Here is a 26,222-nt window from a genome sequence, read left to right as displayed (position 1 = left end):
GGAACACCAACTCTGACCTAGAACACCAACTATGACCTGGAACACCAACTCTGACCTGGAACACCAACTATGACCTGGAACACCAACTCTGACCTAGAACACCAACTATGACCTGGAACACCAACTATGACCTGGAACACCAACTCTGACCTAGAACACCAACTATGACCTGGAACACCAACTCTGACCTAGAACACCAACTTTGACCTAGAACACCAACTATGACCTAGAACAACAAATATGACCTAGAACACCAACTTTGACCTGGAACACCAAGTCTGACCTGGAACACCAACTATGACCTGGAACACCAACTTTGACCTGGAACACCAACTATGACCTGGAACACCAACTCTGACCTAGAACACCAACTATGACCTAGAACAACAAATATGACCTAGAACACCAACTTTGACCTGGAACAACAAATATGACCTAGAACACCAACTATGACCTGGAACACCAACTATGTCCTGGAACCCTAACTATGACCTGGAATGCCAATTCTGACCTGGACTCTGGCCTGGAACACCAACTTTGACCTGGAACACCAACTATGTCCTGGAACCCTAACTATGACCTGGAACCCTAACTATGACCTGGAACACCAACTATGACCTAAAACAACTTTGACCTGGAACAACAACTATGACCTGGAACACCAACTATGACCTAAAACAACTCTGACCTGGAGCACCAACTATGACCTGGAACCCTAATTTTGACCTGGAACACCAACTCTGACCTGGAGCACCAACTATGACCTGGAGCACCAACTATGACCTGGAACCCTAACTATGACCTGGAACACCAACTCTGACCTGGAGCATCAACTATGACCTGGAACACCAACTATGACCTGGAACACCAACTTTGACCTGGAGCACCAACTATGATCTGGAACACCAACTTTGACCTGGAACACCAACTATGACCTGGAACACCAACTCTGACCTGGAGCACCAACTATGACCTGGAACAACTTTGACCTGGAACACCAACTATGACCTGGAACCCTAACTTTGACCTACAACACCAACTATGACCTGGAACACCAACTTTGACCTGGAACACCAACTATGACCTGGAACACCAACTATGACCTGGAACACCAACTTTGACCTGGAACACCAACTCTGACCTGGAACACCAACTATGACCTGGACTCTGACCTAGAACACCAACTATGACCTGGAACACCAATTCTGACCTGGAACACCAACTATGACCTGGAACACTAACTCTGACCTGGAACACTAACTATGACCTGGACTCTGACCTAGAACACCAACTATGACCTGGAACACCAACTATGACCTGGACTCTGACCTAGAGCACCAACTATGACCTGGACTCTGACCTGGAACACCAACTATGACCTGGAACACCAACTTTGACCTGGAACACCAACTCTGACCTGGAGCACCAACTATGACCTGGAACACCAACTTTGACCTGGAACACCAACTCTGACCTGGAGCACCAACTATGATCTGGAACAACTTTGACCTGAAACACCAACTATGACCTGGAACACCAACTGTGACCTGGAACCCTAACTTTGACCTAGAACACCAACTATGACCTGGAACACCAACTATGACCTAGAACACCAACTTTGACCTGGAACACCAACTGTGACCTGGAACGCCAACTATGACCTGGACTCTGACCTAGAACACTAACTATGACCTGGAACACCAACTATGACCTAGAACACCAACTTTGACCTGGAACACCAACTGTGACCTGGAACACCAACTATGACCTGGACTCTGACCTAGAACACCAACTATGACCTGGACTCTGACCTAGAACACCAACTATGACCTGGAACACCAATTCTGACCTGGAACACCAACTATGTCCTGGAACACCAACTATGACCTGGAACACCAACTTTGACCTGGAACACCAACTATGACCAAGAACACCTACTATGACCTGGAATACCAACTATGACCTGGAACACCAATTCTGACCTGGAACACCAACTATGACCAAGAACACCTACTATGACCTGGAATACCAACTATGACCTGGAACACCAATTCTGACCTGGAACACCAACTATGACCAAGAACACCTACTATGACCTGGAACACCAACTATGACCAAGAACACCTACTATGACCTGGAACACCAATTCTGACCTGGAACACCAACTATGTCCTGGAACACCAATTCTGACCTGGAACACCAACTATGACCAAGAACACCTACTATGACCTGGAACACCAACTATGACCAAGAACACCTACTATGACCTGGAACACCAACTATGTCCTGGAACACCAATTCTGACCTGGAACACCAACTATGTCCTGGAACACCAACTATGTCCTGGAACACCAACTATGTCCTGGAACACCAATTCTGACCTGGAACACCAACTATGTCCTGGAACACCAACTATGTCCTGGAACACCAATTCTGACCTGGAACACCAACTATGTCCTGGAACACCAATTATGACCCAGAACACCTACTATGACCTGGAATACCAACTCTGACCTGGAACACCAACTATGACCAAGAACACCTACTATGACCTGGAATACCAACTATGACCTGGAACACCAACTATGACCAAGAACACCTACTATGAACTGGAATACCAACTATGACCAAGAACACCTACTATGACCTGGAATACCAACTATGACCTGGAACAGACCTGTGACAGACCAGGATCGGGGATAAAGGAAGTCAAGTTAGTGTTTTTATAGCTTACTCACCATCGTCCACTAGTCCAACAGTCACAGGTTCAGATTCGGCACTTGGTTCTCCGACTCCGTAGACGTTCTCCGCACGGATGCGAAATTTATACTGACGTTCTGGAAGAAGGTTCTAGAGGCACAAACACACTTGATTTAGTCTGGATACATGTTGAAGATATGTTTGTTCCCTTTCTAAGGTCCTGTCTGTGTGGATACTTTTGAAAACATATTTTCCCTCAGTTTTAAAAGTTCTGGTTTTTTTCCCCCGTTAAAGGGTTTTTTGGGGGAGTTTTTCCTTATCCGCTGTGAGGGTCCTAAGGACAGAGGGATGTCTTATGCTGTAAAGCCGAGTGAGGCAAATTGTGATTTGTGATATTGGGCTTTATAAATAAAATTGATTGATTGATTGATTGATTGATGACCTTTGTTTTACAAAATATCTCAACCCCCATTAAAACACAAAATGATTCCTAAGGCTTGCAGGGCCAGTAGGTGGTGATAAAAGCTGTTCTGTGTGAATGTAAGGAGGGCCTGAGATGTCTCCACCTGTGGTCAGGGGGACGTGCTGCTTGATGACATCACTAACACACCTGTATGTTGTAGGAGGTGCTGTTGCAGGACACCAGGTGTTTCCACTGCTTGTCCACAGAGTCCCAGATCTCCAGGTTATAGGACTGCACGGCGCTGCCTCCGTCATAGGTCGGCCCGTACCATGACAGAGTCAGACTGGACCGCCGGATGTCTGAGGCTGCGGGGACTTTCGCTGGGGGGTCGGGTTTATCTGAGGAAGAGGAGGGAGGGTTCAATCAGGTAAATGCAGGACGACACTGACCTCTAGAGGCTGCAGTGGTCTGTACAGCCACAGTCTGAACTAACATGGTCATTAAAGGGTTCATCCTCTGCACGAGATGAAACATGAAGATGAAGACTTAAAGTGATGAAGATGTGACAGTATGACCTGATGGCACAGAGCGAAGCTGTCTGTTGCAGCTGAAACAAGACAAACACACAGATCATATCAGCTGACTGAATAAAGTTTTACCGACTCAAAGACGGAAACACAAGAGGGACTGCTGTGATCATGTGATCAGAGGTCACCTGAGGTCACACTGACTATTAACACTGAGGAGACAGAGAACATCTGTGTGTGTGTGTGTGTGTGTGTGTGTGTGTGTGTCTGTGTGTGTAGTTATAAACAACGAACACGCACACACACAGCACACTGCCATAAAAGGCATCAAACTGCAGCTGTGTGTCTGAACTCAGTGTGTCTGTTATTAGACACAGACTGCGGAGGAAACATGGAAATATCATCCACTTTATTCTCCTGTCTGCTTGTATCTCACTTTACTCTTTTAAGAAAACTCATCAGAGCCTCTGCTATGGCATATATGTGGCAAGTTATATATAGAGAGCCAGAGAGGAGAGAAATATTCTGATAAAAACCTCTTAGTTTCCAAGGTTAAAGTTGTGAATGTATGAGATGAAAATTCATATTTTTCATTAGAATATTACCCCTCTCCTCGGCTCTGTATACTTTTTTACTTACGATGGCCCTAACGCGCCGTCCTCGAGTCTCTGCAGTCAAAACAAACAAATCTAATAACGTTTACTGGTCTGTCTGTAAATCTTATTAAATGTTTCAGGATCAGATAAACAGCTGTGGAAGCAGTATTTAGATGGTTTACTGCAGTGACTGTACTAACACCACACTGTGAAGATACTCTGCTACAATTAAAACTTCTGCATTCAAAAGTTCACTGAGGCAGAAATGTAAGTATTTAAAGTAAAATGAAATAAACTTACTTAAAGTACAAGTATGCAGCTGTAAACTGTTCCGTGTTTTCCTTCTCTATCTGATGCTTTTGTGTTAATTCTACTGCTGTGTTAATGTGGATGTTTCGGTGGCTGAGAAGGTTCGAAAGAACTGTGTATCTAAAATACTCGGGATGCACCGAAATGAAAATTTGTGGCCGAAGCCGAATAATATTAAACGCTTGGTCGAATACCGAATATCGTTGTTTAGTTTTTCATTCGTTTCTGCAGATGAACCCCCTCCAGATTAGTGTTGTCACGGTACCAAACTTGGGACCCACTGTACGATACCAATGAAAATATCATGGTTCTGAGTAGTATCACGGTACCACAGCTAAAATGAGGCAGATGTGCCTTTTGTCATTTATGAAAAGATAAATCACTTTTCTATAATACATCAATGATATTTCAATGGAATAAATTACTTATTGACTTATTCATACTTCAAAAACAGCATCAATTAGTGATTAACATAGGGGGGATCAAAATAAAATAAATAAATAAAATAAAAATCAACCAGCCACCCTCCTCCCCTGACAAGTAAAGAACAGTCCCTTCATAAGTAAAGAACAGTCCCTAAAGTGCGGTGAGATTTGTGGGCCGTGAACGGCTCGTTTCTCCTCTGACACGTCACATACCTGTGTTCAGCTGGCTCGGCTGTTCAGGTACTTTTGGGCAGTCATGACACCAAGAAGAGGACATTATTGGAGCCGACTTCTCCGTCGCTGGTAAGCTGATGGCCACCGTATTTGACAGGAATACATTACTGTCTGTGTCTGTGACCCCCGTTCAACCCACAATCGGTGGGATTCGCCTTTCGTTTCTGCTGCTGGTTGAAATCTGTAGGCTGCTCGCACAGAGTGCTGAATGATTTAAGCCTAATTTGCTCGCTCAAAACTATTTTTAGTCGCAAATGCGAGTGCGGTGACGGAAGGATCGCCACACTGCCAACATTTTAATCCGCCCGTCACGGCACGCTGTTTGATTGTGTTATCAAAACACGCCGCTATTATTCGGCCTTGCTTTTAACTTATTCCACCGAATACCAAATGTGTGTGTTTTTGCAATATTTGGCCGAATATATTCAGTTACCGAATATTCGGTGCATCCCTACAAAATACTTTACATATTCCTTAAGTAACAGAAAACAAAAATGCAAAGTCACAACACAAATGCAACAAAGCTAACACAGCAAAAAGCTATTCATCAAATGCAAATGCTAAGACGCTGAGTGCAAATAGCTAACATGTGCAAAAAGCTAAAACATGCAAGCATAAAGCTAACACACAAATGTAAAGAGCTAAAACACAAACATGCAAAAAGCTATAAATCAAATACAAACGCTTACACAAGTGCAAATAGTTAACATACTTATACAAAAAGAAAAACACATGCAAAAAGCTAACACTTGTCAACATCTGTTGACGCTCACCACAATTGTGGCATCTGCATTAATTTTTTCTGTTAATGCACGACTTTGCGTGTTGTGTTTTGGATCTGCAGGTCAGTTATATGTGAAAAGAATTAAAGGCCTGTCCCAAATCTAAAATATTTATATTATTATATTAATATTTAAAGATCTTAGATCAAAGAGCTGTTTGTTACCGACGATGGTGAGGTTGAGGGCAGCCTGTCGGAGGCCGTAGCTGTTCCTCAGCTCGATAGTGTAACACCCACAGTGTTCCTGCTGACCGCTGCTGATGGTCAGTTTACTGCTGCTGTCTGTGCTCTCTATGGAGATATCAGACGAGCCCTCCTGGATCTGACACACACGCACATAAAACACATGAGGCACAACATAATGAGGCTTCAGCACCACTCAGATCCTTCACTGCAGGAAAAGTACAAATACCACAGGGTGAAAAAAATACTGTGTTACTTTAAATGTCCTGCAAAGTGTGACTGTTGTATGATGTCATCAGATGATTCTGACTCAAACGTTCACAGAGCTAAAATCAGCTGTTTTAATAACGGAGCCTGGCACAACAAACAAACTGCTCATGCAATTTCGGAATGAACCCGGAAAGATTTACAGAACAAATATCCCATATTATAAAAATACAGCAGCTGATCAATAAGGCTCAGGCTCCCAGCATGCACTGCAGCTCCACAGCATGCATCACTTCCTTCAGAAACACATCATCATCACATTTTATAAACTTCTGTTCAGTCCGTCACAGCATGAAACCACCTGCTGATCAATAACAGCATCCTCAGAGTGTGTGTGTGTGTGTGTGTGTGTGTGTGTGTGTGTGTGTATGTGTGTGTGTGTCTCTCTCTCACTGGTTTCCTGAACTTCAGCCAGGTGCAGTTGATGGGCGGAGCTCCAGAGAACTTGCAGAGGATCTCCACCTTCTCTCCCGCCAGGATCTTCATGTCCTCTGGGAACTGCAGGATCTGAGGAGGAGCAGCTGCACACACACATCAATGATCAATAATCAATTATCAGTAATCATATATACATGGATATTATTACAGTGTGTATAAGTGTGTGTGTGTCACCTTGTTTGGGCGGAGTCTTGGCGGTTGGTTTCTTTATTCTGGCTTCACCTGAAACACAAAACATACCTGAGTCAAACCTGTTACCATGGTTACCAGGGGAGAGGACATGCCACCATGTTGGACGTCAGTTTAATGTTTTTTTCTTTTGGTCTGACTGTTGTACCATGATTACTGAACAGGGAGGCGCAAACTGTCAGAGCCCCCCGGCCTCCATCTGCAAAATGTCACTCATGTACCCACCAGGAAAAGACTCGAAATTACCACAGGGAGACAAAATGATCACAAAGAGACATGAAATGACCTCAAAGAGACACAAAAAGACACAGAATAACTTAAAAGAGACACAAAATGACCTCAAAGAGACTCAAGATGACTTCAAAGAGACACAAAGAGACACAAAATGACTTCAAAGAGACACAAGAGTACCACAGATGTAGAGGAACTGCAAAGAGACACGAAATGACCTCAAAGAGACACAAAATGACCACAGATGTAGAGGAACTGCAAAGAGACACGAAACTACCTCAAAGAGACACAAAATGACCTCAAAGAGACACAAGATGACCACAAAGAGACACAAAATGACCACAGATATAGAGGAACTGCAAAGAGATGTAGATGTAGAAGAACTGCAAAGAGACACGGAATAACCTCAAAGAGACACAAAATGACCTCAAAGAGATGCAAGATGACCTCAATGAGACACAAGATGACCACAAAGAGACAAAAAATGACCTCAAAGAGACACAAAATGACCATAGATGTAGAGGAACTGCAAAGAGACATGAAATGACCTCAAAGAGACACAAGATGACCTCAGATGTAGAGGAACTGCAAAGAGACATGAAATGATCTCAAAGAGACACAAGTTGACCTCAATGAGACACAAGATGACCACAAAGAGACAAAAAATGACCTCAAAGAGATGCAAGATGACCTCAATGAGACACAAGATGACAACAAAGAGACATGAAATGACCTCAATGAGACACAAAATGACCACAAAGAGACAAAAAATGACCTCAAAGAGACACAAAATGACCACAGATGTAGAGGAACTGCAAAGAGACATGAAATGACCGCAAAGAGACACAAAATGACCTCAATGAGACACAAGATGACAACAAAGAGACAAAAAATGACCTCAAAGAGACACAAAATGACCTCAATGAGACACAAGATGACAACAAAGAGACAAAAAATGACCTCAAAGAGACACAAAATGACCACAGATGCAGAGGAACTGCAAAGAGACACAAAATGACCTGATGTATAAACAGGAGAGGTGTCTTTCCCTAGGGGCCGTCTGTCTCATGGAACACACTGATGTTTATTAACAGAATATCTTACCTACATGTAGAAGACTGTTTCTCAGTGTTTTATTTGAAAAGTTTTCATGAATGTGATTTTATTCCTGTGACGACACAAAGTCTGCACAGATGATACCTCCTCCATGACACAGTCAGAGTCATGTAAAGCCTGTTGATGACACTGATGGCTCACCATCAGTGTCATCAATGATTTGTCAAGTTTAGGCACATAGTTAAGGTGTGAGGACGGTCATGAGACGAAGGAGCTTTTGTCACTGTTGTTATTGTTGAGTTGCAGAAACCTCCCCTGGTATGCTCTGTAGCTCCTCAGACAGATTCAATATGAGTTATGACTCATCAGTTTAAACCCTCAGAGAAATAAACTTGTGGTTGTTTTCTCTTCCATATGTGAACATTTAAAGAGGAGTTTTATGATATTGGTGTAACATTGATTTAACTTTTATTGTCTCAGCTGTGTGGATTATTTTCCTCTTGTTCCTTGTAACAGAATCATCAGGATGTATGTCCACCTCTTTATGGTTCAAAAAAAGAGAGAAGAAGAAGAAGAATGTGAGACAGAGCGTCTCTGATGACCAAATATGGACAATCTAAAAATAGATCCTCAGGACGCAGGAAATAGTTCCTGCAGGGTTTTATTTATTCTGACGGCTGCAGAGGAAGAAACTACACTATCTATACTGTTACACACCGAAGTACACATTTTATACTACACTACACACAGTACTGCACTGAAGTACACACTTTATACTGCACCACACACAGTACTGCACTGAAGTACACACTTTATACTACACTACACACAGTACTGCACTGAAGTACACACTTTATACTGCACCACACACAGTACTGCACTGAAGTACACACTTTATACTGCACTACACACAGTACTGCACTGAAGTACACACTTTATACTGCACCACACACAGTACTGCACTGAAGTACACACTTTATACTGCACTACACACAGTACATTTTCATTTACTCTAACAGTACTTTTACTGCAGAAAAGGACCTGAGTACTTTTAATAAAATGTGTGTTGACGTGAAGAGACGTGATCAGTCTCCTTCATAAATCCAACATTACTGAACATGAGCTGTTTTGAACATTTTACTGAGATAAAAGCTCCAGACGGAGGATCACTGCAACATTTAACCACAGTCTGAGTCTAATAAAATATCCAGAGTGCAGTTCAGACAGGAGGAATCTGTTTTCACTTCTTCACAGGACGAATCAAACAGTTTGTTCCCTCAGTCCGTTTGTCTGAAACTTCTGTCTGCACAAAAACAAAACTCTTACAGCTCCGTTTGACCGATACAAGTGCTCTAATCAATATTCAAACACACCTGAGGATCAGCTGCACAGGTGAGTTTATATCCTGACACACACGCATGAAGCTCCTCTGTCTCTGTCCAGCAGAGGCTGAGATGCAGCTGACGTACAGAGCCATGATCTAAGGCCCAGTGTTGGCCTTTGTTGGAGCGTTGAGCTCTTCAAACTTAAGTTTAAAAATTAACATTAATTTCTTAATGACTAAATATTTTCAACATATAACCAGCTGACACCTACTGGACAGTAAAATCCCCTGATCACTGATCTATAATCAGTAATGACTGGTTAATATCAGACTATAATGTAGCTCTAAGTATTAACTCCTCCTTTGTAACAGACACACTCATGTCGTCTGCTGATGAATGATAATAAAATATCAGTGTGGTATTACTGTAGTACTCTGACTTCAGTAAAGGATCTGAGTACTTGTTGATAGTAATAGCACACACACACATGCACGCGCACACACACACACACACACACACACACACACACACACACACACACAGTAGGTTGTGCTAACAGTTTAAGGAGCATTTTATTTGTGTGTCTCAGCGGGTCGACTCAGTGACACCCAGCTTCTGTCCTGCAGAGTCAGCTGACTGTCAGAGCTGCACTCTGATTGGCTGTTTGTACTGTCTGTTTGATCCACCGGTCAGCAGGTCTGATACCCAAACTACCAAACTACCACACGACTCAGTGCACCAGAAAAAGATTTAGTATGTCCCAATTCATAATGTGTCAAAAGCAGTATATCAAAAATACCAGGATGTTCTTCTACATCTGGTCACATTTTGCAGTTTGTAAGCCAGTGTGCTTTTCTGACTATCCTGACCCACAATCCTCTCTGTCACATCGAACCGCAAATAGCCTGACAGCTGATTAACAGCTGTCAGAAGCAGCAATGATGGACGACAGCACATTCAAGTGACTGATGACCAGATCTATGAAAATAACAGCGACAGAGAAATGCAGATGTAATTTCACTGTGGTGATTATAACATGTTAAAATCTACAATGTACAGGGCGTCGGTAGCTTAGTGGATAGTGCCGGGGCCCCATGTATATCGGTGCTGCCTCACTGCTTGCTGCATGTCACCCCCCCACTCTCTCTCCCCGTTTCACGCTGTCCTGTCCAATAAAGGCAAAAGGCCAAAAAATAATCTTGGAAAAATAAACAAATATCTACAATGTGCACAGTTATATAACTTAAGAGTCAAATGGTGTTTTGTCTTATTGGGGAACTGATATATGAACACCAGGGTCAAAGTACTTCATGCAACAGTATGTGCTTTTTAAGTGCAGCTGCAGTTCATCCTAAAAGTAAAATGAAAAAGTATGCAATTCAGAACACATCACATGTATAAGTGCTGAACAACAACAGCAACAACAAAGGAGCAGAAACATGTTTATATATTGTTTGTCACTCAGAGCAGCTGTCTGTCCTCTCTCCCTACGTTCTTCAACCTTCCCCTCGTCCAGAAAAAGTGCTGACATGTTTACTTCCTTACATATTCCATATCATAGCAACCAAACGCAACCACAGCGTCTCAGCTGAAAAATCGCTGTGCTTACAATGTGCTCTCAAACGCTCCCAGCTGGGCGTTTCCTGAGGAGTGCCTGGTGTTAACAGCTCTCTGATGGGAACGGAGCCTCAGGGGTTAACTACATGATTATTATCGTCCCTGTTAAATAAACCAATAAATAAACACAGTTCTCAGCAGAGTCACAAAGTTTGGTGCTTCAGCTCAGCAGGAACAAATTTCACCTCAGGAAACAGTTTTTAGTGTTTCTTGAAAACAATAAAGAAGAAGCTTCTGATGCAGAACAACACTGATCACTGCAGACATAGATCAATCAGATCGATCACATCTATCAGATCGATCACAGACTGAATCCAATCAGCTGTTTCTGTTTCCTCCAGCTACACGGAAAATGTTCAAAAAAATGAATGAGCTTCAACAACATCAGCTGATACAGAGGTCACTTCATGTCACAGTTTTCCAGCTCCCTCTCTCTCTCTCTCTCACACACACACACACACACACACACACACTCTGTTTGTGTTTTCAGATTTTAAGCTGCTTTACTTCAAATTAACTGTAAAAACAAAATTATGAGAAATATTTATCTGTATATCTCCAGTGATCTTCAGGTTGTTCAGGCGACCACACGTATAAACACACTGTATTCTGAAGTGCAATGAATTTCCAGCACAGAGCTTTTATTTTGAAGTTTTCTGCTGTAGAGTGAGTGACTAACGGACAGCTACTTAACAGGGACAGCAAACTAGCTCGATGACTTCAGAATGACACTGAATGTATTAAACTGTGTGGACCTTGAACTAATGACTAGGGACGTTTCACACCTGCCCTGTTTGGTTCGGTTCAATCAAATTCAAGTTCGTTTGCCCACTCAGTGCGGTTCGTTTGGGCAGGTGTGAACACAGCAATCACACTCAGGTGCGCACCAAAACAACCGGACTGAGACCTTCTTGAAGAGGTGGTCTCAGTCCAGTTACAAACGAACTCTGGTGCGGTTGGTTTGTGGTGAGAAGGTGTTCCGACCTGGATGTGAAGCAACTGCAGTCACATGACACATTGTTTGGGTTAAACATGAGCATGTTACAGTCCTGGAGGATTATTAATGTGCACCTCCTCCTGTACTGCCTTAATATGCACATTCAGCACATCCAATGCATCAAAACATTGTTTTCTAGTTGGAGCCGCGCCTCGTTTTCAAACTGTATGGTTTGACTAAAATGAATAATGACAGCAATATAGTCCACGATGAGCAGCGCTAAAATCAACCTGCGTAGTTGTCCCTCCATTGTGACATTAGAAAGTGTCACATTTATCTTGCAAGTGTACTCTTCTTCAACGTTTGCTTTACTTCCTGGATTTTTCCCACATGGAAATTCTGACCAATCAAGAGCAGCTTTCTCACACAAGGCATTTGATCTGGTCCTCTTGTAAATGCTGCCGTGAGAACATGAACCAACTCTAGGCAATTATACAACTTTGGAACAACATGAGTCCCTGATTCAGACCAAACGAGACGATGCTAGGGCTGACAGCAGCCTGAGTCTATTTTGTCTAACAAAGCAGTGTTTAATCAAACTGCTGAAACTGAAAACAGCTCCGAAGACATGGATGGAAAAAAGGGCTGATCCCAATGCTATATAAACTGTATATATATTTATGTGCCTTACCCCCACAATCCCAAATAGCCCATAAATTCAGACATAGTTATCCAACATTATTCATTTTGCTTAAACATGAATTATTTTTAGTTATTCTCAGACTAAACTTAGTTTTGTGACTCTGACTCTCTCAGCAGTTCATCTCTACTAAAACTGGGACACTTTGACCACATGTGAGAGCTGACAGATACAGATTGCATCGCAAGATGTTTGAAAATGTCAAGTGAAATAGTTTCAAAATCGACCAAGACGAACTGAAAAAGTCTAAAAGTCTACAAATCAACTGAGAACTGTCAGTAACAGCTCAACCGTCTTGTTAAGTATTATCTCTTCCAGCTGTTATTCATGGCTGACGTTACTGCGACCTGCACGCTAACAGAGTGGACAACTATCTTAAATGTTTGTTCATATTCCTCTGCCCTGATGGAAAATGTTCATTATTCCAAAACAAGTAAGACTAGAGCAGATTCAACAACCTGCAGGAAAAAAGACCCAGCAACATGTTGGTCTAATCATACATGATACAGAACATCAGCAGACAGATAAGACTGAGAGACTCTGATTGTGACAGTCTACCCATCTCTTTCTGTGTTTGTTCCTGAGGGACAGTGGGTTGGGTGGAGTCAGACCACAGACACGAACACAGCAACAGAGACGTAGAAATCAGAACTCTCATCTTATGTGAGCTGTGGGCTGTCCTAGGACATATGACGGGAGCTAAAGAGGAGGTCAGGTGACACAGTGACAGAGTTGGTGTAAGGAGGAGGTCAGGGTGGATGGACAAGTTAAACAACAACAGGACTTTCACTCATGAGATCATTGTTCATGTCCCAAGTGAAACCAAAAGTCAACGCTGAGAAACATCTTTACCTTAAGAACATCACATGAACATGCTAAACCTAACTGATCTTTGTTTTATGACCAAACCCCGAATGGATGACATTCATCAGCCTCAGCTGGACTCTGTGTTTACTGATTATTAGCTAATGTTAGCATGCTAACGTGCTACACTAAGATGGTGAATATGGTGAACATTATACCTGCTGAACATTAGCATGGTAGTGTCGTTTTTAGCCTCTTTTACACTGCCTGTTGAAGACAGGAATGTCATGCCTCACCCTTCTGTATAAAAGACACGATCACAGAATGATGGGATAGAACTGTCTCGCCTTTAAGAGCCAGCGGAGGAAGTAACAGCGCTGAATAGATGTCTGTATAGGCAGGACAGCCAGCATGAATGGGACGAGTGTGACGTTTTGAGGATGTGTTAGTGAGATATAAAAGTAGCTGCTAGCAGTTAGCAGCTAACTCAAAGAAGAAGAACAAAGGCCAAAAAAAATCTGCAAATAGTGAAAACGATGAGGTCCAGGAGCTAATTACCCTCCAAGCAGAGGACGAGATCAGTCGTCATTTAACAGAGACAGTAGATGACTGTTATTGACATGTTATGTCATTGTTACTGTTTATAAAACTTTATACTGCATTGCACGAGTGCTTGTAAGGAGGGAGGTTGGTGGATGGGTTACAAAAAAACAGACTTTCATCCAAGACTTTCCCCTGGAGTTGCAGGTTCAGATTCATGTGGACTTTGAGTAAGCTCTGAGTCATTTTAACATGCATCCTCACTGTATTTCTTTTCCTAAATCTAACCTCTGTAACGCTCCCTTAATTATGTAGCTGTACGTTAAGGACATAACGTCATTCATGGGGTGCAAATTCGAGGGACATCATACAAACTGTTCTATGAGAATATGATGTATGTTGTGATACCGCTTCACCCTTTTTCCCCTATAAGGGCGGTGGCTTTGTGGGTAACCTGTGAGGCTGTGATGTGTGCTTCGGTGTGTATGGAGGGAAGCAACTCTCTTGGGGCTTCATGGTGAAGATGGCAGATGGCAAAGAGTGACGATAGTCAGCAGAATAATGTGTCTAAATAAGCTCAGGACTCCTGTTCAAGCTCATGAGAAGGCCATGTTCATTGTCTTGTGGTGGAGACTGCAATAAAGCCATTGTTGGTGAACGGCACCTGAACGCCTCGCCATCCCTGTTAACAAGCCAGTATGTTCCCAACTACGGTACAGAGGCAGCAAGCTGTCACTGAGAGAGGTAACACATGCAAAGACATAAACAGACTTTTATTTAACTCTTAAATATCCATATCTGTATCTGTCCCTGACGAAGTGATCGGGCTGTAACTAACAATACAACAGCAGAATGTGGACAGATGTAACGACAACTCCAGAACAATAACAACAACAATCTGAAGCCAGAACTACAAATACAGCATATTTGTAGTTCTTTACTCTAAACATTAAATCATATCTTTCTGTCTCCAATCCAACATTTAGGAACAGTTTATTTGAGTGAGAAGCAGCCTGAGGACAGTCAGCGTGAAGACGAGGAGCTTCTTAAAAGGAGACTTTGAATCAGTGAAGTAAAACAAAGTCTGAGAGAGTAGGCAGAGTCAGCGAGAGTCGGGGAAACCAGGCCTTAAATGGAAGTGTGGGAGAGGAGCCATGAAGAGCTCTGAACCGTTTTATAGCAGAACATCCTCCCCCCGGGTCATCCCTCTCTCCGCTGTCAGCTCCGATCTGTTGGTTCAACTCTGCAGAGGACTCACTGTTACATTCAGCACATTAATCAGCCTCACATACAGAGACATAACTGGAACAAGTACTCAGACTACTGATACCACACTGTGGAAATACCCCACTACAAGTACATGTCCTGTTTTCAAAACCTTACTCAGGTTAAAGTATGTCATCAGCAAAGTTAAAGTACTTAAAGTGTTTCTGATTAACTCCACAGTACATGCAGTATATCTCTTTCTTTCATTCCTTTTTGAGGCTGTAGTTCATTGTGTTGTTACTTTAAGAAAATCTTCTCGTTTCTAAACTGCTAAACTTCATAATAGTTACAAAAAGTTAGCATATCTTACCTTAGTTAGTAACATTAGCGTTTTTGTAAATGACAGGTGTTATACCAGGAGGTGTTAGCCTAGCTTAGACATGACTGAAGGTCTGAAAGTGTAGCAAACAGCTAACATTAGCAGAGACAACAGTAGGTTTAACAATAAACAATGCTGATAGCTACAAAAAGTTAGCACATCTAACCTTAGTTGGTAACATTAGCTTTTGTGTAAATGACAGGTGTTAGCCTAGCTTAGAAAAGACTGAATATCTGAAATTTGCAAGCCAGTGTGACAAACAGCTAACATTAGCAGAGATAACAGTAGTTTTATCAATAAACAATGTTAAGTAGCTACAAAATGTTAGCATATCTAACTTAGGAAGTAGCATTAGCTTTTGTGTTAATGACAGTTGTAAGTCCAGGAGGTGTTAGCCTAGCTAAGATAAGACTGAGGGTCTGAAATTTGCTCGCCAGTGTGGCAAACAGCTAACATTAGCAAAGACAGAAGTAGGTTTATAGGTAAACAATGTTAGGTAGCTGTAAAAGGTTTGGTGCCATTAAAAGAGTAAAAATTTCAGCTCCAGTTGTCAGATACGGTTATTAACAATGGGGGGAAGTTATGCTAGCTAATGTAAGGGACAGAGTTAGCTTAGCTCAGCACAAAGACTGGAAGCAAGGGGAAACCGTTAGTCAGAGTAGCAACAAACAGCTAGCTAAGCTAACAATATGTTTAAGGGTAGTCAATGTTAGGTAGTTACAAAATGTTAGTGTATCTAATGTTATACTAGTTGTTTGTAAATAATCAGTCACAGCAGGACGTGTTTAGCCTAGCTTAGCATAAAGGCTGGAAGCAGGGTGAACATGTTAGCTTAGTGCCATTAAAAGAGTAAAAAAGTGAAACTCCAAAATCAACCTCCAAAATTATTTTTAAGCACAAAAGCTGGAAGCAGAGGGAAATGCTAGCGTCAAAATGAATGAGAATCCACTTAAAATTAAGCTATGATAATTGTTAAATCCTCTGTGATATCATGGTGAGACAACATGACATGACATGGTTTTCACAACCAGTTATCAGGTCATCAGGTAATCCATGAGCGACATCATTGATCAGCTGCACAGTTCATCATTAATGCCTTGTCTATGAAATGTGGAATGACCATAATAACCAGTTCCCCACCAGCAGTCTGACCAGTCTACACATCAACACCGAGGCTGTCACTGACAGTTAGCTAAGCCACGCCTCCCTTAGTTACTGTTGCCAACCTGTCAATCTGAACACTCTGGAATATTCCAGCAAATGACATATACTGACAGCTCTTCTTCTGCTCTGTGAAATGCAACTGGGCAGAGCATTATCGCAAACATCTGACTAATAATTGTCAAAATATTTGCTTGTTTGCTGACTTGTCTTCTTCTATATTTATTCATTTGTTGTATCAAAAATAAAAGTGTATTCATGGTATGTTTCTGTATCTCTGAATGTCTGTGGCTGTCAACGTCTCGTTCTATCACCAGCTGATCTACTGAGTTAAAGATAGCTGCTGCATTCTGTGAATATTTAAAACTCATGCAATAACATGTATTGTCAGCACTTGATTAAATGTGCTGCTGTTAGCTTGCTAACAAGGTAACGTTAGCATTTGTGTGCATCATTTGTGGTACAAAATTATTACAGAATAAAGCCAATAAACAACATTCTGTCAGACAGCAGTACAGCAGTAGTGAAGAATACACACATTTGTACAATGCTTCAGTGTTCACCGCGGTGAGTTGGTCGAACCATCCAGGTAATGAAGCTCAGCCCAAGTTCAACCAAGAAAACATTCATTCAGAATTTTCTCTATCCCACTGCTTCCTCTGCTCAGCTGACTTTAAATCTGCTCTCTGCTCTGCTGCTGTCTGTAGTTTTAGGCAGAACTATCGCAGTGCAAGACGAGCTCTCCAAAACCCATTTCTCTACTCATTCAGATCATTAGCACTTCTTCATCTCATCTCATCCTCACCACCTCCAGATTTCTCCTTAGGCTGCTGTCAGCCCTAGAGTCGTCTCCTTTGGTCTGAATCAGGGACTCATGTTGTTCCAAAGTTGTATAATTGCCTAGAGTTGGTTCGTGTTCTCACAGCAGCATTTACAAGAGGACCAGATCAAATGCCTTGTGTGAGAAAGCTGCTCTTGATTGGTCAGAATTTCCATGTGGGAAAAATCCAGGAAGTAAAGCAAACGTTGAAGAAGAGTACACTTGCAAGATAAATGTGACACTTTCTAATGTCACAATGGAGGGACAACTACGCAGGTTGATTTTAGCGCTGCTCATCGTGGACTATATTGCTATCATTGTTCATTTTAGTCAAACCATACAGTTTGAAAACGAGGCGCGGCTCCAACTAGAAAACAATGTTTTGATGCATTGGATGTGCTGAATGTGCATATTAAGGCAGTACAGGAGGAGGTGCACATTAATAATCCTCCAGGACTGTAACATGCTCATGTTTAACCCAAACAATGTGTCATGTGACTGCAGTTGCTTCACATCCAGGTCGGAACACCTTCTCACCACAAACCAACTGCACCAGAGTTCGTTCGTAACCAGACTGAGACCACCTCTTCAAGAAGGTCTCAGTCCGGCTGTATTGGTGCGCAGGATGGACCCATGGACCCCTTTTGGGCTGCAGCCCACCAGTTGGGAACCAGATTCATTGCCCTCCTAAACATAAACCATCTCCATGGGGTCTAATCACCAATGGGTTTTCACATTTTTCATTCCTTATGTGCATAAATAAATATTTATTTCTCTGAGAATGAGTCTCTCCTGACTGAACTGATTAATCAGTAAACTACACGGTACCATACCTCTCAGTATAAACACATTAATGTGCTCAGAATAGTAAGCACAGAAGAATCTGACTTAAATCACAGTGCTGGTATTTAAAGTAATTCAACCTAAATATAATGAAAGTGTTTTATTGACCATGCAGAGTATTTTTAACATCGTACAACCGTCTGAACATGGGAATCTTTCCATCGTCACCATCCATCCCATATATGACCTGAACGCAGCATCAGTCAGCTAATGTTCCAACAGACCCCTCCATCCTTTAAACTCCACCTTTACAAACCACATACTGAAACTCTGGAGGCAGTCTGATCAATGTTTTTATGATTAATTCGACTGATTTGAATGATTTGTTCTGCACCACGTTCACCGTCTGACACGTCATCTGGGTGTCTGTGTGTGAATGCAACTTTGAGCTCTCACTGAGTCCTGTTTCAGGTTTCAGGTTTCAGAAACTGGACGGTACGTTTAGTCCATGTTCACAGACACCCATCAACAGCACTGAACCAACACTGAGGTATGCACACACACAGACACACACACACACACACAGGAAGGATTAAGAGTTGGATCATAAAGATAAGAGCAGATTTTCCACTGAGAGCTGAAGACAAACAAACTGCTGCTGCTGCACACAGAGACAGAGACGGACCCCTCTACCATCGACTGCTGCTGCTGTGAAAATATTGCACAGGAAATTCGAAAGTAGTAATGTACATCATGTAAAATTTGTAGTGCACCTAATGTAGGTGTTATAGTTCTACTCCCTGCAAAAAGGGGCAGAGTTATATATATATATATATATATATATATATATATATATATATATATATGTAAGTATATATATGTACTTGAATTAGACTCTTTGACGCTTTACATGTCTCACACTGTATAATTTTCAGCTGAACCGGATGAGAACAGAACTGGTTTTACTGGGTCCACTCAGTCCACCATTACCAGAGAAACATTAACAGAAGAATGGCGATCATCATGCTATGTGTGGCACGTCAGCACACACTGACAGCAACCTCCTGTTTACTAAAAGCAGGTAGTTTTATAAGTGTATCTGATTATCAGTAACTAAACTGTGCCCCAAGAATTAGTACTCGGAAACGAGTTAGCATGTTAGCATGTTAGCACTTCCTGTTCCCTCATCTTGAAGTCAGTGTGTTTTGGGTTAGATATATTAGCCAGCTCTCTCCATAGTGTTTCCTCCTACTGTCAGGAGGTGGAGCTGATAATACAGACAGTGGTGTAGTGGTAGCTGATGAGGTGGGTTTACTGCTAGGTAGATGGCCAGGTTACCAAGGAGGTAGTGAGTTTACTGTCCGATATATTCCAACAAAATTTGAATGCCGTCACATGACAAAATGACCCTTACAAACCAGCCAATCAGGAAACAGCAGGAAATGCCACAGAAACCACCTCTGACCTCTGACATCATCAAGAGCAACCCACATGAATAATACCATACAGAACAATCAGATCATCTCCAGACAGACAGTCAATATGAAACTATCAAAGTGAGGAGGACATGTCCCCCAATCCACAGGGGACATGATGAGAAATTGCTTGTTAGCCACAACAACAACAACAGCAACAGCAACAACAACAACAACAACAAGTGGGGACATTAAAATAGACCAAACTGTTCATTCACTCTAAGACATCCACGAATGTTAGAGGACAGAGGACTGATGAAGGAGCCTTGAGAGGCTGATGGAAAATGTTTACAGTAGTTGTATGGGAGGGGGTGCAGAAAGTAGAGGGGCTGATGGGAAATGTGGTCTTTAAGTGCAGAAGAGCTCTGAATAATAATCACACACTCACAAATTCAACTCTGTGTGTGTGTGTGTGTGTGTGTGTGTGTGTGTGTGTGTGGGAACCAGCGCTCCCAGCCTGCAGCTCCTTATTGGGACAAAAGGAAAGAAGCTGCTGCTGCATATTTTGGAAACTCACTCTCTGAGGTCGGAGTCGCCTTCTTGGACTTCTTGTCAGTTGGAGAGTTCTCTGTCGGATCTGTAGGATACACAGAGACACACGGAGACATATAGAGACACACAGACAGAGTTTTAGACGTATACATAGACTGCTTCACTTTGTTAAAATCTTTCTTCAAACCAGTTCATTCATTTTTCGTAACCACTTGTCCTGTTGGGGGTCACAGGGGTCACTGGAGCCTATCCCAGCTGACATTGGGCGAGAGGCGGGGTAAGAAAAAGAAAGAAAGTAGTGGCAGCTGCTTCTGTAACACAGTGTGTTACAGAATCAACCGCAGGTCCCTGAATCGCATCGAATTGTGACAGAGTTCTTAATATTGGCAAATATCGTATTGTTGTCCAAAGAATTGATAGAATATCATATCATGATGACACCGGTGATTTACACCACTAGAGGGTACCAATGGAACCGTTCCTTACTGTTCCCATGTTTGGTCCCCCCTCTGTTGGGGTACCTAGCACACAGATCTGGTACTAAAAGGTGGAGCTGTGAACACTGCAGTCTGATTGGTCAGTAGAGGACGGTCACTCTGCTCAGGGCTGAGTTGTGTCTGGTTTTGAGGCTCATGTAACCACTGTTCATACTGTGGAGAGTTTTATTAGTAAACTGTAATTATAAAATGAAAGGATGTGTTGCTGCCTCTCACAGCAGCTGGAGTCTGAGAAAAAATAACTTCATTCACTGGGTCGACTGCCGGCGACTTTTAAGGTGGAACGTTAACTTGTAATGTTACTCAGTGCATGAGTTGATGACGTGAATCCATCAGCACACCTTAAATTTCACTGTGACAACTTTGACCATCACTAGTTTTTATTGTCTCTCTTGGATGACACTTTTAGTAATGACTTAATCTTCAAGTGTTTCAACCGGATTATGTAAATTGCATATATTCTAATCCTCAAAATAAAAGCGTCATGGAGCGTCGTTCCTGTGGGCTACAGCAACACTAAACCCCTGAGCTTGCCTGAGAAGGACTAAATGCACAAAGCTGCTATTTTTAAATATCCCATGGAGAGAGACTCTCACTGCAGCCTGTTCTATTTTGTTCTGAAAATGTCGGCGTGCAGCCTCGTTCTGTGGACGATAAACCAGGTGCAGACTGATAAAGGAGGAAATACAGTGAGTGCTGGACGGAGCAGTGAGTGACAACAACCCTGCCCATATTTAAGAGGACTGTTTGCGGTGGAAACACTAAATGGACCAAGGGTCTAGGTACCATATTTGAAGGGTTACTTTTGGTTCCAAAGGTACCATACTGAAAGTGTTTGGTGGGAATGTGGCTACAGACACAGACAACCATTCACGAGTCACCAATTAACCTGCATGTCTTTGGACTGTGGGAGGAAGCTGGAGCACCCAGAGAAAACCTACACTGACATGAGGAGAACACGCAAACTCTCCTTAATGAACAGGATGACAGGAACATATGGAGAGGGGAGAAGTCTGAAGTATTTTAATAAATGTAACTGAACATCTACAGCTATGTTCAGATATGTGTTCTTGTGTCAAGGGACACTCTAAATATCTTCACGTACTTCAACACGTCCGACACAGTTAACTGTTCTGTAAACTGTTGAGTGAACTGATGGGAACATTAAACAGAACATGATCCTCTGAGGGTTCTTCACGTGTGGAACAGCAGCTTGTCTGAATACACAGAAAGTTTCCTCCATAAATACTTCACCCCAAATTAACAAACTGATCTCTGATGACTCGCTCCTGTCAGCGTGCTGCTGTGGAAGAACCAGCTCTGACTGAACTCCCATCATGCTTTGCTGCACGTTGTTTCCAGGAATCTGATTCAGAGCAGTTTGATAAAAACAGACCGACTCTGTTTGTGTCGATTTATTTTAATTACAGGAAGCTCCGAGCAGACAAAGACTGCTGAAGTATTCTGGGAAGTAACGAGGAGGAGGTTGTTTTCTTCTTCTCTGCCGTGTTCACTTAAACAATCTGTGACTTGTCTCAGTTTATAAAATGAAACAACCTCTTGATTATGAGCGGAATTACAGATTAAATTACTATTATAACTAGATTACAATTAAGTTTTACATTTAATAGATGATTTAACTCACAGCAAGATCATCTTAAAGTGCCACATTTTTAAACTGACTTTGTGAGTGTTTCTCCTGATATGACAGGAGTACAAATCAGAGTTCACTAAAGATGCAGGATATTAAAGAAGCTGTATTTGGTTTGCAGGTTACATAACGAGATATGAAGATGGATGTTTCTGGAATAAAAATGTAACAGACAATTCAAAGACAATGATGACATTACAAGTAATTCAAGATGGAGTTTCATATTTAATATCTAATGTCCGAAGCAAGAACAAATCAGGAACCTTTTATATCTCATTTCACTTTCTTTCATGAAACTGAAGGGGTTTAAAACCTTTTGTCTCAAAGCAAAAGGGTTCCTTGTTCGAAACCAGGGTGGGGGAGCCCTTGAATGTGGAGATTGCATGTTCTCCCTGTGTCAGCATGGGTTTCCTCCAGGTACTACAGCTTCCTCCCACAGTCCAAAGACATGCAGGTTAATTGGTGACTCTAAATTGTCTGTAGGTGTGAATGTGAGTGTGAATGGTTGTCTGTCTCTATGTGTCAGCCCTGTGATAGTCTGGTGACCTGTCCAGGGTGAACCCTGCCTCTCACCCAATAAATACCTGTTATATCTTTTTCCTTTTCTACACAGAAAATCAAAGAAATCAGATTTAACTGAAAGTGTAAAGACAAACTGAAAGACTCTGAAACAGAGATGGGAACTATGGCCGAATTAAAAATAAAAAGATAACAGTTATGAAAAAGTTAAGACAGTGCGTCAGTATTAAAAAGTAATGTCAGTATGAAGGAGGGAAAATTAAATTCTCAGATTTTTGAAGGGAGTTTTGTAACTTCTTCAGAGTAAAAAAGAAAACTGGTGTAAATGTTTATTCAGACAGTTATAGAAACTTAATTGTTCAGTGGACACAGATGGAGTTATTTAATTTCAGATACACATATATATGAAGCTGTGAACATGATGAAGAATGAAGTTCTTACCATCGACGAGAACCATACAGCAACATTCAGCTTTTCCTCCTGCATTCTCGGCTCTGCATTTATACTGTCCTTCATCCTCTGGGAGAGCTTTGTCTATAGTCAGAGAGCACAGGCCGCCTACAACACAAACACAACACCACATTACAACATCATATAACACACAGTGATAGGGCCGTATGTTTACTGAGCATACTGCAGCGTAGAGAGGGGTCAGCAGTCACGTAATGAATCTGGAGTTATAAGGGGCCGTACACATGCTTAGTCTTTAGCCGCCTGGACAACACACAACCAGCACCGTATCATAGCCTACGTACAGAGCAGATCTTCTTCCAGATGTTGTTTTGTAGTGTGTATTTGGCCAAATGAATGAATGAATATAATTATTTCAGTCAATCACTTTACGGTAGTGGGAGTAGTCAACATTTCCACTAGCTTCCTATGCTAACACTAGCTAGTGTCTGTGTATCAACTCTCCGATCATAACTTCAACCACTGCTCATTTTGGAAGGACCACTGTGATAAAATATGTTCTTTGTTTAAATTACAACACAGTTAACGAACAGTGAATCATAGTTGTTTGTTTCTGGCTGCTAGCATTAGTTAACTTAGTTAGCTGAAAAGTCTAGTCGAGGGTTAATGCTAGAATACATAGTCCGGAGGGACTCCGCTGCCGTCTCTCTGGTTCTTCTAGCACAGGAGCAGATCATAACCTGGGTCAGCGGGGACGCTTGTCATATTTTTCACCACGGGGAACCAGTTGTTCCTCCAGATCATCCATTTTAGCACTAATCCAAGTCCAAGTATCAACAGATGGCAACGTTTTTAATTAAAGTGGAAATAAACAAGTTTTCAGCTAGCTAACGCTGGCAGCCGGAAACACGTATCTATGATCCATCATCTGTTTGAAAATCTAAACAAAGGACACACTTCCTTGGAGTGGTCCTCTGGTGGAAGTTGCTATATTCTCTATGGATCCATGATTAAGGAGCTGATAAGGAGACGTTAGCTAGCGAGCTAGTGCGTTAGCTGGTAGAAAAGTCTCTATGGCTGCATTAAATAAACAAATGTGAATGTAAGGCCAACGTTATTATTACAACAACAATCGAAAATATGTATTTTGCAATCTCTGTCAGACGTTGCGCTAGACTTTTTTGTCGCCGGTCATTTTGACCGACAGGGTCATAAAAATCTGGTCATAATCTATTTTTACCGGTCATTTAAATTTTCGTTTTTAAATGATAATAAAGATATTCAAAGAAATTTTCGTTTTCGTTTTTAATAAATCCAACAAGCAAGTTATAAAGTGTGCATTAATAAGGACATGAACGAAAAGATGAGGCTATACCATTAGGCTTCGCCCTGGACACACCGCACGGCATTAACGCTTCCGGTGTGTCCAGGGCGTTATGTAGTTATGCCTGTAGGCTCGGTGACACAAAATTAAAATTGTAATGAAGTGATTATGGTATTGAAAAATGTGTTCGGTTATGCACTGTTGTGTTTTTTTTAATTATAAACACAGTATTTTCTCCTCACGTTCCTCAGTGCGTGCTGTTGTTATTTTATTTTGAAAATTGGCCGGATTCTCTCGTCTTTTCTGTGTCCGACTTCCTGTTTGGTACGATCCCCTCGATCCAGCTTGACAGAAGTGCTCGTGGCTCGCGTGAAAAATAGACCAGATGCCGAACTGAAGTGCTGCCTCCGCGGGCGCTCGGCTCTGCTCAGCGGCCTGTGTGGACAGTCAGATAGGTTAACATGGGCGCTGACTGAAAACTGCCTCCGCTGTTGGGCGCTGCGCTTCGGTTCTGCGTCCGGTGTGTCCAGTGCGCTATGTCAACAACGCTACATCAGAGCGACAGATGAATGACCTTTTCTCTGCAGTGTGAAAACGGCAGCCACTTAAACCACTGACTGTGCACTCCGCCGCCAAGTGGACAGGAGTGGTAATTCCAACCAGTCAAAACGACCGACGGCCTTCAGATTTTCCAGTCATTGTTGTAAAAAAACAGTCAATGACCGAGAACATCCGGTTAACGCGACCCCTGCTGCCCATGCAACATACAATTGAGAGTATGCATGCGCCCGTCTATAACAGTGGTGTATGAGTGTATACCATGATATTCCAATATCACGGTATACCATTGCAGCCCCACCCTGACGACATGAAAACACACAGTGAAATGTTGTTGTGTGTCGCTCCAGCTGTCTGAGGACGTCTGTGACCTCTAACCTTTAACATGGGATCACAGTCCTCACTATGTGGGATAAACACGCACTTACACACACACAGTGGTGGATCAGGGGCTGTCCTGCAGACTGAAATAACAGGACGGGGATTACTGCTGTCTGACACACACACACTGTGACACACACGCAGGGAATCCTCAGGCAGCATGTATGTACAGATTTAAACAGCAGGTCTTCACAGTGTGTGTGTGTGTGTGTGTGTGTGTGTGTGGGTTTGTTCTATTTTTGTGAGGACATGTTGGGACGTGTATTTGTTACCGTCCATTGTTCTGATTGTTTCAGTCTGAGG

General features: G+C 42.2%; 1 protein-coding gene across 2 annotated transcripts in view; it reads right to left on the bottom strand.

Annotated features, from left to right (window-relative positions):
- mylka (myosin, light chain kinase a) overlaps nt 1–26,222 on the bottom strand; it is a 78,142-nt gene that overhangs the window by 11,181 nt on the left and 40,739 nt on the right. For both annotated transcript variants that reach the window (XM_033617349.2, XM_033617350.2), the window contains exons 19-25: nt 23,687–23,803; nt 20,604–20,663; nt 7,038–7,085; nt 6,819–6,946; nt 6,141–6,297; nt 3,311–3,501; nt 2,739–2,850 (exon numbers count right to left, since the gene is read on the bottom strand). In XM_033617349.2, coding sequence (XP_033473240.2) covers nt 2,739–2,850; nt 3,311–3,501; nt 6,141–6,297; nt 6,819–6,946; nt 7,038–7,085; nt 20,604–20,663; nt 23,687–23,803 — 813 coding nt within the window. The remainder of the gene's footprint in view (nt 1–2,738; nt 2,851–3,310; nt 3,502–6,140; nt 6,298–6,818; nt 6,947–7,037; nt 7,086–20,603; nt 20,664–23,686; nt 23,804–26,222) is intronic.

This window comes from Epinephelus lanceolatus, chromosome 14 (assembly GCF_041903045.1).
Source record: "Epinephelus lanceolatus isolate andai-2023 chromosome 14, ASM4190304v1, whole genome shotgun sequence".
Taxonomy (NCBI): Eukaryota; Metazoa; Chordata; class Actinopteri; order Perciformes; family Serranidae; genus Epinephelus; species Epinephelus lanceolatus.
Note: the sequence above shows the minus strand (reverse complement) of the source record. Positions and strands in the feature narration are given on the sequence as shown.